The sequence below is a fragment of the Haliaeetus leucocephalus genome, unplaced genomic scaffold, assembly GCF_000737465.1.
Source record: "Haliaeetus leucocephalus isolate CR32 unplaced genomic scaffold, Haliaeetus_leucocephalus-4.0 Scaffold252, whole genome shotgun sequence".
NCBI lineage: Eukaryota > Metazoa > Chordata > Aves > Accipitriformes > Accipitridae > Haliaeetus > Haliaeetus leucocephalus.
The window spans coordinates 54372-66382 of NW_010972688.1; the positions used below are offsets into that span (position 1 = coordinate 54372).

The 12011-nt window shown below is 43.4% G+C and overlaps 1 protein-coding gene across 1 annotated transcript in view; it reads left to right on the plus strand.

Moving 5' to 3' along the window:
• The window catches only part of LOC104832527 (myosin-3-like), a 20243-nt gene extending 17585 nt beyond the window's left edge, over positions 1-2658 (plus strand). The window contains exons 20-25 of the mRNA XM_010568758.1: positions 58-280; positions 963-1088; positions 1183-1353; positions 1440-1544; positions 1785-1880; positions 2393-2658. Coding sequence (XP_010567060.1) covers positions 58-280; positions 963-1088; positions 1183-1353; positions 1440-1544; positions 1785-1880; positions 2393-2545 — 874 coding nt within the window. The 3' untranslated portion in view covers positions 2546-2658. The remainder of the gene's footprint in view (positions 1-57; positions 281-962; positions 1089-1182; positions 1354-1439; positions 1545-1784; positions 1881-2392) is intronic.
• The last annotated feature ends 9353 nt before the right edge of the window (positions 2659-12011 follow it).

A 12011-nucleotide genomic window follows, 5' to 3' on the forward strand; every position in this document is an offset into this window, starting at 1 on the left:
GATTATTAGACTGGTAGTAATAGCCATTGTGCAACAGTGCTGTACCGCCTTATAATTTCTCTTTTCTCTCTTAAAGGATACCCAGATACACTTGGACGATGCTCTCAGGACACAGGAGGACCTGAAGGAGCAGGTGGCCATGGTGGAGCGCAGAGCAAACCTGTTGCAGGCTGAAATTGAGGAGCTACGGGCGGCCCTGGAGCAGACGGAGCGGTCGAGGAAAGTGGCTGAGCAGGAAATGATGGATGCAAGTGAGCGTGTGCAGCTTCTCCATACCCAGGTCAGTGTATAAATATATTTAGTATTTATACTTTTGCTCCATGCATATAAAATAACTCAAGACTGGCTGAACTGTAGCAGTATTTTGTAAAATGCATTGTAATTTTCACAATATGGATAACAAATATTAAAAGTGACTTTTAAACTGCAGTTATAATATGAATTTCACTAGACTATAGTGGGGATCCCTTAAAAGTGATAAATTCAGAGACATAAGTGATGTTCTTACTCTACAACTTAAATTGAGTTCAACAGCTTTCACATTTACATTTGAGACTGCAAAGTCAAACTTAGGTTGATCATTAACAAAATAGGAATACATGAATACTGTCATTAACATAATTTATCAATGTCATTATAAGTGTTCTATAGCACCATTTAAAATTTTTACTGCCACTAGATTGAAAATGGTAAGGAAAGATTATGTCTTTTTTCCTTATAAGTCTAAATTCCTTCTCTGGTGACTGAGAAACAGTGAGGAAAGACTTTATGGAGGATGTTCTTGAAATATGGAAGCACTTCATAGCTGAGAAACTAACAGCTACCACAGCAGTTCCTTTAAAACAGAATCCCATGTGACCTGATGGCACAATTTACATTAAAAACCAACGTTTATGCAATGTTCTTGATATGATATTACAAGCTAACAAAAAGAAAATTGTGATATTGATGCTTTTCAACAGAACACCAGCTTGATCAACACCAAGAAGAAGCTGGAAACAGACATTGCCCAAATTCAGGGTGAAATGGAGGACACAATCCAGGACTCCCGCAATGCTGAAGAGAAGGCCAAGAAGGCTATCACAGATGTGAGTTAGGGGCTCTTCTCACTGCTGACGGTGGATGTGTAGTTCCCAGGATGTCTCCAGCCTGAAAATGGCTTTGATCCTTTGCTCTCATCAGGCGGCCATGATGGCAGAAGAGCTGAAGAAGGAGCAGGACACCAGCGCCCACCTGGAGAGGATGAAGAAGAACCTGGACCAGACGGTGAAGGACCTGCAGCACCGTCTGGATGAAGCCGAGCAGTTGGCCCTGAAGGGAGGCAAGAAGCAAATCCAGAAGCTGGAGGCCAGAGTGCGTGGGACTTTTATTTGTGCATGAGTGAGCATGTCCCTTGGAGAGATACCAGGGAAGCTCCAAAGGTGGGCTTCTCATTGCAGGTGCGGGAGGTGGAAGGGGAGGTTGATGCTGAGCAGAAGCGCAGCGCTGAAGCTGTGAAGGGTGTGCGCAAGTACGAGAGGAGGGTGAAGGAGCTGACCTACCAGGTAAGGCAAGAGGTTTCTTTGTGTTGACACACTCTTCTTCCAGGAAGTCAAAATGTTGGCACATTGCCTTCCAAAGGGCTTTCTTTCTATACTTCAGTAAGTGACACAGTCAACAGGATTTTGGCCTCTGTCCTTTTGGACAGCAATGCTCTGTAAGGAAAGTCACTCTGTCTGTTTCACATTTATGAAATTCAGAGAAAAAGGCAAACAAGGGTTTCTATTACTTGCCATTCTCTGTAGTGTGAGGAAGACCGGAAGAATATTCTCAGGCTCCAAGATCTAGTGGACAAGCTGCAAATGAAAGTGAAGTCCTACAAGAGGCAAGCTGAGGAGGCTGTAAGTACCACTCTGATTAAGCCCAGACTTCCTTCTGGTCGAGGTGGAATTCTGTGTTGGTGTTTAATTCTGTCCCAAGTTTTTGAAACCTTGACTGTTCTGATGCATTTGGTGCTACATGACAATGGGGAGTGTAAGAGTAAGAATTGCTGGGTTTGGGAGGAACTATACTTCCCCAGATCTATTTGTTTTGCTCTAAACCTCAGTTCCCGCCTGTATTTCTTCCTTCCTACCCTACTCTGGGTGTCAGAAGCAGCTGCTAGTCTGTCTGTTCAGGACTCTGCCATGAATTCCACCTACACAATGCTCTGTGTCATGTGGCCATGGCGTTTTTGACACTCTGATGTTCTTTTCTCTACTGGCACACTTAGCACCCTGAGCAGCTTCTTACCTTGGTTTTGAGCCTTACCTGCTTGCCCAGCTGTGGCATTTAAATTTTTATTTGCCTGGTATTCAGATATTAAATGTCCACACACTGCCTGGTGTTTTCACAACTCCCTCTCCCTACATAGGAGGAGCTGTCCAATGTCAATCTCTCCAAGTTCCACAAGATCCAGCACGAGCTGGAGGAAGCCAAGGAGCGGGCTGACATTGCAGAGTCGCAGGTCAACAAGCTCCGAGTGAAGAGTCGGGAGTTTCATAAGAAGATAGAAGAGGAGGAATGAGGATCCCAAGGCTAAAAAGTGACCTGAGGCATGCATAAAATGTAAATCTCTGTGCTGCTTTATTCTGTAATTATCATTTATGTCTAGGTAATAAACACAATAGAGACCTTTGCACATGAACAGTGACTAGCATGCTTGCTTTATTATTCTAGCATCCATTACTTTTGGAGTACATGTACACAGTTCACATTCACATCTAAAAGTATGTTAAACAGCAATAAATTTTTACATTTACATTTTTAAAAATGCATGAGGAATAGTAACAATTATATTGCTTTGCTATTCATCTTGCAATGAGAAATATGCATTTCTTTGATAGACTAAGTCTAGGTTCTTTCAAGTTATTCTGATGAATTATTAGGGAAAAAAAAAAAAAGAAAAGGAAAAGAGATTCCTGCAACATTTTTTTTAAATATATTATTTTTTATTAATTGAAAAATGTTGCTTATTTGGTTAGGTTTAAGGGTGTGAGAAACTCAAATTTCTACTTTGATTCAGGAGACTGACGTTCACTCCAAGCTTTGATGAGCAATCAAACCAACACGGTGAGATAGTGTCGTGAAGAGATATCCTTACTTTATTTCTCTGAAGATGTTTTGTTTCATACATAGCACAAAATGATAGCCAGCTCACAGATGGGGTGAGTGACAAGAACCTACAGTTAAAAGACTACAGAAGAAAGAATAGCTAAGGCTGCAGATTCCTGTGCATAGGTAAAACTGAGTATTTTACAGACAACTGAAAGAAAATTACACATATATTAAGACAGATAAAGGTGATGGAGTGTTTTCTTTTTTTCATTATGGATACAATATAATGCAAAGAAGTAATGTCATAGATAAAAAGAACAAGTTTAAGTGAAAATCACTTTCAAGAATGTTAACAGTTTCTACTGAGGTATCAGTATGGTATCAGGAAAGTCTGCTACACTTACCAGAGATTGAGTTTGAATATGGATAGTTATTTCTATATCATAAAAAAGAGAAATATTTCTGGAAATTGTGTTCTCATGTTGATCTCCTCCATAAAGACTGAAGATCAAACAAGATTGTGGGGTGTGGTGGGTTGACCCTGGCTGGATGCCAGGTGCCCACCAAAGCTGTTCTATCACTCCCCACCTCAGCTGCATAGGGGAGAGAAAATATAACAAAGGGCTTATGATAAGGACAGGGAGACATGACTCAACCAATTACCATCATAGGCAAAACAGACTCAACTTGGAGAAAATCAACTTAATTTATTGCAAATCAACCAGAGTAGGGTAATGAGAAATAAAACCAAATCTCAAAACACCTTCCTTCCACCCCTCCCTTCTTCCCGGGCACAGCTTCATTCCTGGATTTCTACCTACCCCGCTCCAGAGGCACAGGGGGATGGGGAATGGGGGTTACGGTCAGTTCATCACATGTTGTCTCTGCTGCTTCATCCTCCTCAGGGACAGGACTCATCACACTCTTCCCCTGCTCCAGAGTGGGGTCCCTCCCACGGGAGACAGTCCTTCATGAACTTCTCCAGCATGGGTCCCTTCCACAGCGTGCAGTCCTTCAGGAGCACACTGCTCGAGCGTGGGTCCCCCACGGGGTCACAAGTCCTGCCAGAAAACCTGCTCTGTGGGGTCCTCTCTCCACAGATCCACAGGTCCTACCAGGAGCCTGCTCCAGCGCGGGTTCCCATGGGATCACAGCCTCCTTCAGGCACCCACCTGCTCCAGCATGGGGTCCTCCACAGGCTGCAGATGGATATCTGCTCCCCCGTGGACCTCCCTGGACTGCAGGGGGACAGCCTGCCTCACCGTGGTCTTCCCCACGGGCTGCAGGGGAATCTCTGCTCCGGCGCCTAGAGCACCTCCTCCCCCTCCTTCTTCACTGACCTTGGTGTCTGCAGGGTTGTTTCTCTTATATGTTCTCACTCCTCTCTCCGGCTGCCATTTCTGTGCTCACCGCAACTTTTTTCCCTTCTTAAATATGTTACCACAGAGGTGCTACCACTATCGCTGATTGGCTTGGCTTTGGCCAGTGGTGGGTCCATCTTGGAGCCAGCTGACATTGGCTCTATCAGACATAGCGGAAGCTTCTAGCAGCTTCTCCCAGAAGCCACCCCTGTAACCCCCCCCGTTACCAAAACCTTGCCACAGAAACTCAATACATGGGGTTTTGTATTTCTCCAGCAAGCTGTTTGTGAAACATGAGGAGTTCACCATCTACCATTGATTTTGCTAAGTAGCAGTACTAGAAGCAAATATTTAAGTGCAAGATAGTCATCTCATAAATGATAATGGGTTGATTCAGTTTAAAAGAAAGCATACGCAGAGTCTACCTAAATCACCTTTTTAGACAATAAGGAAATTTTTAATATAAAAATTGAAGGACATAAAACTTTAGAACGTAAGAAGTGCAGCAACTATCAACAGTAGATGGAGATCTCTTAATTCTTTTTATGTGCTTGTATTTAAAAACTCTCTTCTATAGAAATCAAACATTGTTTCATAATGAAATATATGTTCTGGGTGAGACTCACCTGTCATATTCTGATGCAGAGTAGACACGTATCAAAGAGTTTATCTCATCTCACTGCATCATTTCACTATTCCCTGCATGCCCACTTGCTGTAGGGAGACCTGCAAAAGAGTCTCTTTGAAAAGCAAACATGCTCTTCAGGGTTTTCTATATTTTCCACATTCTGATGTGCATAGACAATTTGTCTGTGATTGGACATCAAGAGGGATGAAGGAGTATCTGCTTCTCCTGGAAGAGCAGGACCAAGAGAAGGAAGTCCTGTATTACAAGAAGTCCCTGAAGAAAGATGACCTGTGGAAATGAGAGGAAGATAGAACAAGTCTTCCCTGACAGGTCAAGCCCAGCTAGCCAGTGTTGCATGCAGCAGCCCTGGGAGAAGATGGACTGTTAGGTACAGAATACTGCTTTCCTCATCTGGCAGTAAAGGAGAGAGAACAGTCACACACCTACACTAATCTTTACAGGTCTAAATCTTGGGAAGGGCCCTATGGTCAAGAACACTACAAGAGATACCCCTCAATAAGATCCCCAAATATACTGACAATCCCCAGATACAATGACATGAGGAAATGGAATGAAGCTGCATCAGCAGAAATTCAGATTGGACATAGGAAAAGATTCTTCACTGAGAGGGTGGTCAGTCACTGGAACAGGCTCCCCAGGGATGTGGTCAAGGCACCAAGCCTGTCAGAGTTCAAGGAGTGTCTGGAGGACACTCTTAGTCATATGGTTTAGTTTTAGCTAGTCCTGTGAGAAGCAGGGATTTTGACTCAATGATCCTAATGGGTCCCTTCCAACTTGAGGTATTCTATGATTCTATGACTGACAATGTTCTGCACCTCATGGTTGAGGAATTGCACTGATCATCTTCAGGAACCTCACTGACCCAAAATCTGATAAAAGTAAAGACAGGGCAAAGACAGCCCAGTTGGGGTACTGAAGAATATGATAAGGGAGAAGTAAGCTGGAAGATCACCAGAGCCAACACTGGCAGATTTCCGCATTGCAACGGAAACTCTCTAAGGCAGCAAAAAAATACCTCTCCTCCTAGCTAAGAACATGCCCTTACCCCTCTTTCCCTATATGCATGCCCCTCTGCTCCATGACCATTTCTCAACACAAGCCAAGTCCTGGCCAACGTCATATATACTTCTAAGCAATTCCAGCCAAAGTTCAAGGAATCTTATGCAAAGCCCTAAGAAAAACAATCCTTTCTTCAAGCTATTGCATGATAGTAATGTCCTGTAATGTTGGACAGAAGCACAGCTGGATGGTTAGCTTACTGGGACAACTGTGTGGGACTATCGAATATACACACTATATATCTCACATGTAGTAGTGTACCTGTACCACCAAAGCAGGGAAAAGGTGCTCAGTGGAGAACTGTCTTGTACTGTTCAATTGTGAGAGGAAATCACCATGGCTCATAATCCAAAAATCATAAAGTAAATCACACAGTCATCATGGCAATATGTTTTGGCAGTGAGCAATGCTGTCTTAGAAGAACATGTCAGAGGAGGAAAGTACCAAGGGGGATTCCTGGGAACACATCTGGTCTCTGAATAGTCTCTACAAGCAGAATAGTCACTTGAAGGAGATCCCTGCTCAGGCCAGTCTCCTAAAGGTCTCCTGCTCTCACAAACCAATGCCTTTGCTCTGAAATATCCTGTGTTGTCCAGAACTTAGGGGACTGGCAGAGACTGGATTCTCCGAAGGACAATATAAGGGACATTGTGACCATGTCTGGAGGCTCTTCCTACCATGCACTGTGTGGAAACACAGCAGAACCAGGCTGGATAAAGGAGTTATACTTGCCACGGCCTCTGGGTTCAGACCCCTTTCACCACAGGGAAGACTCACTGGGTGAATAAGAGGCAGAAACCACAGGGTAATTTTCCTCAAGCCCCTCATTTGTTTGTCACACTGCATTGCCATTTATTTCACAAGTTCCTTAGAGGACTGAAGGGTGTCCTAGAATTAGTGGGCATTTGGTTTAGCCATCACAGTATATTTAATCTATTTCTAATTTGAGTCAAGCCCTCCCCTACCTTTCTAGAAGTCTTTAGTCTCTCTTTCTGTCCAGGGAGTCTATTGCAGAGACATCCAAGAATGGGCCTAGTAAACAGTGGTTTTACCAGTGTCCAGATCCATAGCAAAGGTATAGCTGCCTCCTCATAGAAGAGTGACATGGCAGTGACTGTTGCTGTTGATCATTCACTTGCAGATGAATATGCCAGCCAAGCAATCTGGTCCTCTCTGTCAGATGCAACACCACTGTCTTATCACACAGGTCCACTGCAATATTCCTGCCTACACAACAGACTCCAGGGCAGGGAAGCCTCCAGTCTGGGCAGTTGCCTAACAAATTTAGTTCCTTTCCCTGAATGATTAAGACAAAGCCTTGACACCAGATGGAAGGAGTCTATACTCATTACCACAATTTGACAGCTAAGGCCACCACTGTGGCCAGATGTACCATGCTGTAGGAAATGTTAGGCTTCCAGCCATCCACAAGAAATCAGGTGGTGAGAAGGGGATGATGCATTCATTACCCTCATAGCACGTAGAGGAGGCTGCTGCACTATGCCAAGATCCTCTACAAGCAAAATGAACTGACCCTTTACTCAGCCCAGGGCCCACTTCAAGCCTTGGGACTAGTGGCTCTGCCTGTCCTAATCAGGTCCACCAAGTCTCCTGCCTTCTCTCTCCCCTCCTCTCCTTACCCCTTCTGCTCTCCTTCCTCTGTCCGCATGCTAACTCTTTTGTCTGTTTATTGTCATTCTCAACACACTGGTTCTGTTCATTTTCATGAGATTATTAGCACAAAACATAACATTTTGCATTAAGCTGAACTAGACATTCAACATTTACATGTTAATTGCAAATGTAACAGAAGATGAAATACAGCATTGATTGTATGAGGTGTGTAACTACTGATGACACTTTATAGATGGGTAAGTAAATTAGATGGTTTGGGAATATATTTAATGTGCATAAGGGCTCTGGTAGATTAGAAGTGAAGCTGTATAGGGACTTCTGTTACTGTTAAATAAATTTGGTTTTGCCAAGTCACAGAGAAAGAGTGTGAGATTGACTTGGCTGGTATTTTTGGCATATGCAGCAAGCTTTAGGAGCTACCTCAAACTTGCTGTTTATTTAAAGCAAGTGCTGAGCATCTTTGGCCATGCTGTCAGAATTGTCAATCCCTAGCTGACCTTCATGTGTCCTTTTTGGATATCCTTTCTAATCCTCCAGTCAGCCTTCAAGTGCTGTAAGAAACCACTGCCTTCAAATGTTAAGGGTTCTTAATAAAACATGTAAATAATATTTGGGCAGCAGAAGACAGCTGGAGTTAGGAAGGGATGCTACTCCATCCATTTTAGAAATGTTAGTTCAGGATCCACCATAGCTGAGAATCTCTGGTGCTTTTAGTGCCCCCTTGAACCCTATGGGTTACTGTGGCACCCTTTATACGAGCAGCACTTGTTTTCCCTGTGACATTGGTAATGCTAAAGACAACCCAACTGCAATGAGAAGAAGCATCACCCATCGCAGGATTTCTAAGTGTACTAACACACACCCTGCTGTTCTAAGGGTTCATCAGAGACCTCCATTAATGCGTCTCAGTTTTTGGTACCAGCCACATTTCAGAAAGGGTGGCAGGAGGTGAACAAACTGTTCTGCTAATACACTTACTCTTTTGGCCATGCACCAGGAGAGAGATCATTTTTATTTCCCCCTGTAGGTGCTCACCTATGTCCAGCTCCTCTACCACAAAAGCAGGGCATTGGAGGAGAGCAGTGGGAGGCAGGCAGCTGGTGGTTGAGCACAGCAGGACAGATGGGAAGCCTCCATCAATACCTCACATCGCCATCTACTGTGGGGCAACGGCCACCACCCTGGCTGGCTCCTGAGGACAAGGTCCCTGCCACAGGAAGTGTGCAGGGAGGTAGGTCAGTGAATGCCAACTACAAGCTGGTTTTAAAACCCCTTTTGGTGGTTGTTGTGGTTTAAACCCAGCCGGCAACAAAGCACTGCGCAGCCGCTTGCTCACTCCTCCCCGCCCTCCTCCAGTGGGATGGGGAGGAGAACCAGAAAGGAGAAGGAAAAAAAAAATTACCTTCATGGGTTGAGATAAGGACAGTTTACTGGGACAACACAAGGAGAGAAGTTACAACAACAACAATGGTACTAATAAAAGAATATACAAAATGAGTGATGCACAGTGCAACTGCTCACCACCCAGAACCCGACGCTCCACCACTTCCTACACCAAGAGAGAGGGACTCCCCCCAGCCCGCTCCCCAGTTATATACTGACCATGGTGTCACATGGTATGGAATAGCTCCTTGGCTACTTCAGGGCAGCTGTCCTGGCTGCGCCCCTCCCAGCTTCCTGTGAAAACTAACTTTATCCCAACTGAACCCAGGATAGTGGTCTATTCAGCTCTCTGGGAATTTCAGTAGTTCCCTTTCTCTTCTCCCTATTTTTTCAGCCTCAGTCACCCTGTGCTCTGCCCCTGATGCATCACCCCCTGCCTGAGCTCTGGCCTGGTCTCCTCACCTGTGGCACAGCCTGCTGCAGGCCCCGTTAATGCCAGGCCTGTCCTTGTGGCATGGCAGCATGGACGCTGGTCACACTGCTGGAGTCCCACAGGCCATCCACATTGCAGACCACTCTGGGGTCTTCTGCTTAAACGTGGAACCCGTCCAGGTTGGCTGCAATGTCTGCATTGGGGCAGCAGGGTGAGGGAGGGGAGCATGGGGTGAGCCTGTCAGAGGTAGGGGATGAAGAAATATATTGTGGCATGATGCTTTAGTCCTTTCTTCTACCAGTCAGAAATGACATTGCCTATGTAGTACTGGTGACGGTAGATAGGAAAGTATCAGTGACATCAATAGACACCCAGACAACTTCTGGAGTATACCTAAAATGGGAAATAATTTATTTTGTCCTCTATATGCATTTATTCTTCTTTCTGGAATGTACCATATATAAACTAGTCTTTATGCCCATTCAGTTTGTAGTAGTTTGTTTAGTCAACGTTCAACAGCAATCACTTGTAATTGATCTTTGGCTGACATTTATCAGGGATCATAATCTACCATTGCTGACTTCTTGGAAAGCTGCACTGTTAGCCCAAACTGAACATGTTATAAAGTTAAAGCATGGACTAGTTATAATACAAAGGAGAATTTTTTATTGGCATAGTTTTTGCCATTATGCTCAATAAGCAACTTTTGTCCTTTATAAGTGCCTCAAACATTTTCCTTTTGAAGAAGCCACCACTTTTCAACGGGTCTGAGAGCTGGCTGAAGGGGCTGCTCAGGGTTCTCATTTCACTGCAGCCTCTCTAGAAGGATTTATAGGTTCCTCTGTGCTCAGACAACCACTGCTTCCCCTTTCTCAAGCAGCAGTGCAGCAATTTTAGCTTCAGTAACTGTTGGCAGTGTGGACACCCTCAGAATGAATAAAGGGGCAAAATGAGCAGGAATTGGATGCAAGGAGAGAGGAATTTCAGTGATGGATAGATGTGCAGTACTAGGTTTGAGCTGGTTACATGTGTGGGTGAGATTGAATTCCAAACTCAAATACCTACATTTAGTCATCCTCATGCCTAAATGAATATGTAGGTGAGTGAGCTGAATGTCTAAACTCCCATTGTAGACGCTACTATTAGAGTCAAGCAAATGTTTTGGTTCACTCTAAGGTAGGCAACCATATTAGGACAACTGAATCATTCTCCAGACCATTAGCTCAAGCTCCATCAATGATAATGGGATCTCAGACACTGAGCTCACAGGTATGAGAGCATGTCTGCATATAGTTTGTTGTGAATGGTTGCTGTTGATGGAAGGCTTGAGCAAATGGGGACTGCATGTATACAGTAGGAGAGCTATACTTGTGCAGGTAGTAGAGGGAGTTGCAGTGGATTTGGTAGAGAAGGGGAGGCCCTGAGAGAATATTACAGCTGGCAAAAAAATGCTAAAATGCCTTTGTGGAAGGCTGTGAAAACTTGTGGCTGTTTTCATTCTGCTTGATTGAAACAAACCCATTGTATTACAGCAAAAGCTTTCCTGATGTTTTGGAGGAGGAAAAAATGCATTTTTTGAGCTGACACAATTACATTTTTTAATTTTGATTTTTTTTTCTTTTACTATCAAAGGTAGCAAAATAAATTATATACAAGGCTTAATCCCCCAGACACACATACACACACATGCACACATTTTTTTCTTGAACTCCAGGTTTTACTTGGCTGGATTTTTTTCCAAGTTTTTCCAATTCAGAAAGTCATAGTTTCAGTTTTTCTTTGATAGCTACAGAGTTTTTCCAAATTAAGAAAACTTTGCTCACAAAAAGGAAAAAGCAAAAGCAAGAATACATGCAGATAGAAAACCAATAGTCACATTGTATTCTGTTATATTGACTAGCAACATAAGTGCAAACAAGAGCAAGGCAAAAATATAAGTGAAAACAGACCAAGCAAAATGTTACAGGTTGTGGAAATTTTCTATTTCAATGTAATTTTGAAAAATACTTTGGAAAAATTATTTCTTATAAGTCTTTTTGAGTCTTTAAGAAGTTATGGATTATTCTTTTTCTAGTTAAAAAACATCTTGCAAATAAAGGCTTTTAGCTAGCTATCAGACAGTATTACATATGACTGTAGGAAAACCATTAGGTTTTTTTTGTTTGGGGTTTTTTTTGTAGCCAGTTTTAATCCAGGTCAAAACCGCATGCACCAGCAAAATGAGACAACATACAAAGTCATTGAAATATCTGAAATTCACAGTGGATTCCAGTTCTCAGATAATGTAATTACACTAGAGTCATGAAAGAAGTGCTGTTTTATACTCAGGTGAGGATCTAGCTGTTAGAGTTAAACCATAGGCCTCGGTCCTATTCTTCATTGTGAATTTACTCCACATGTGAAGCTGACCTGTGCC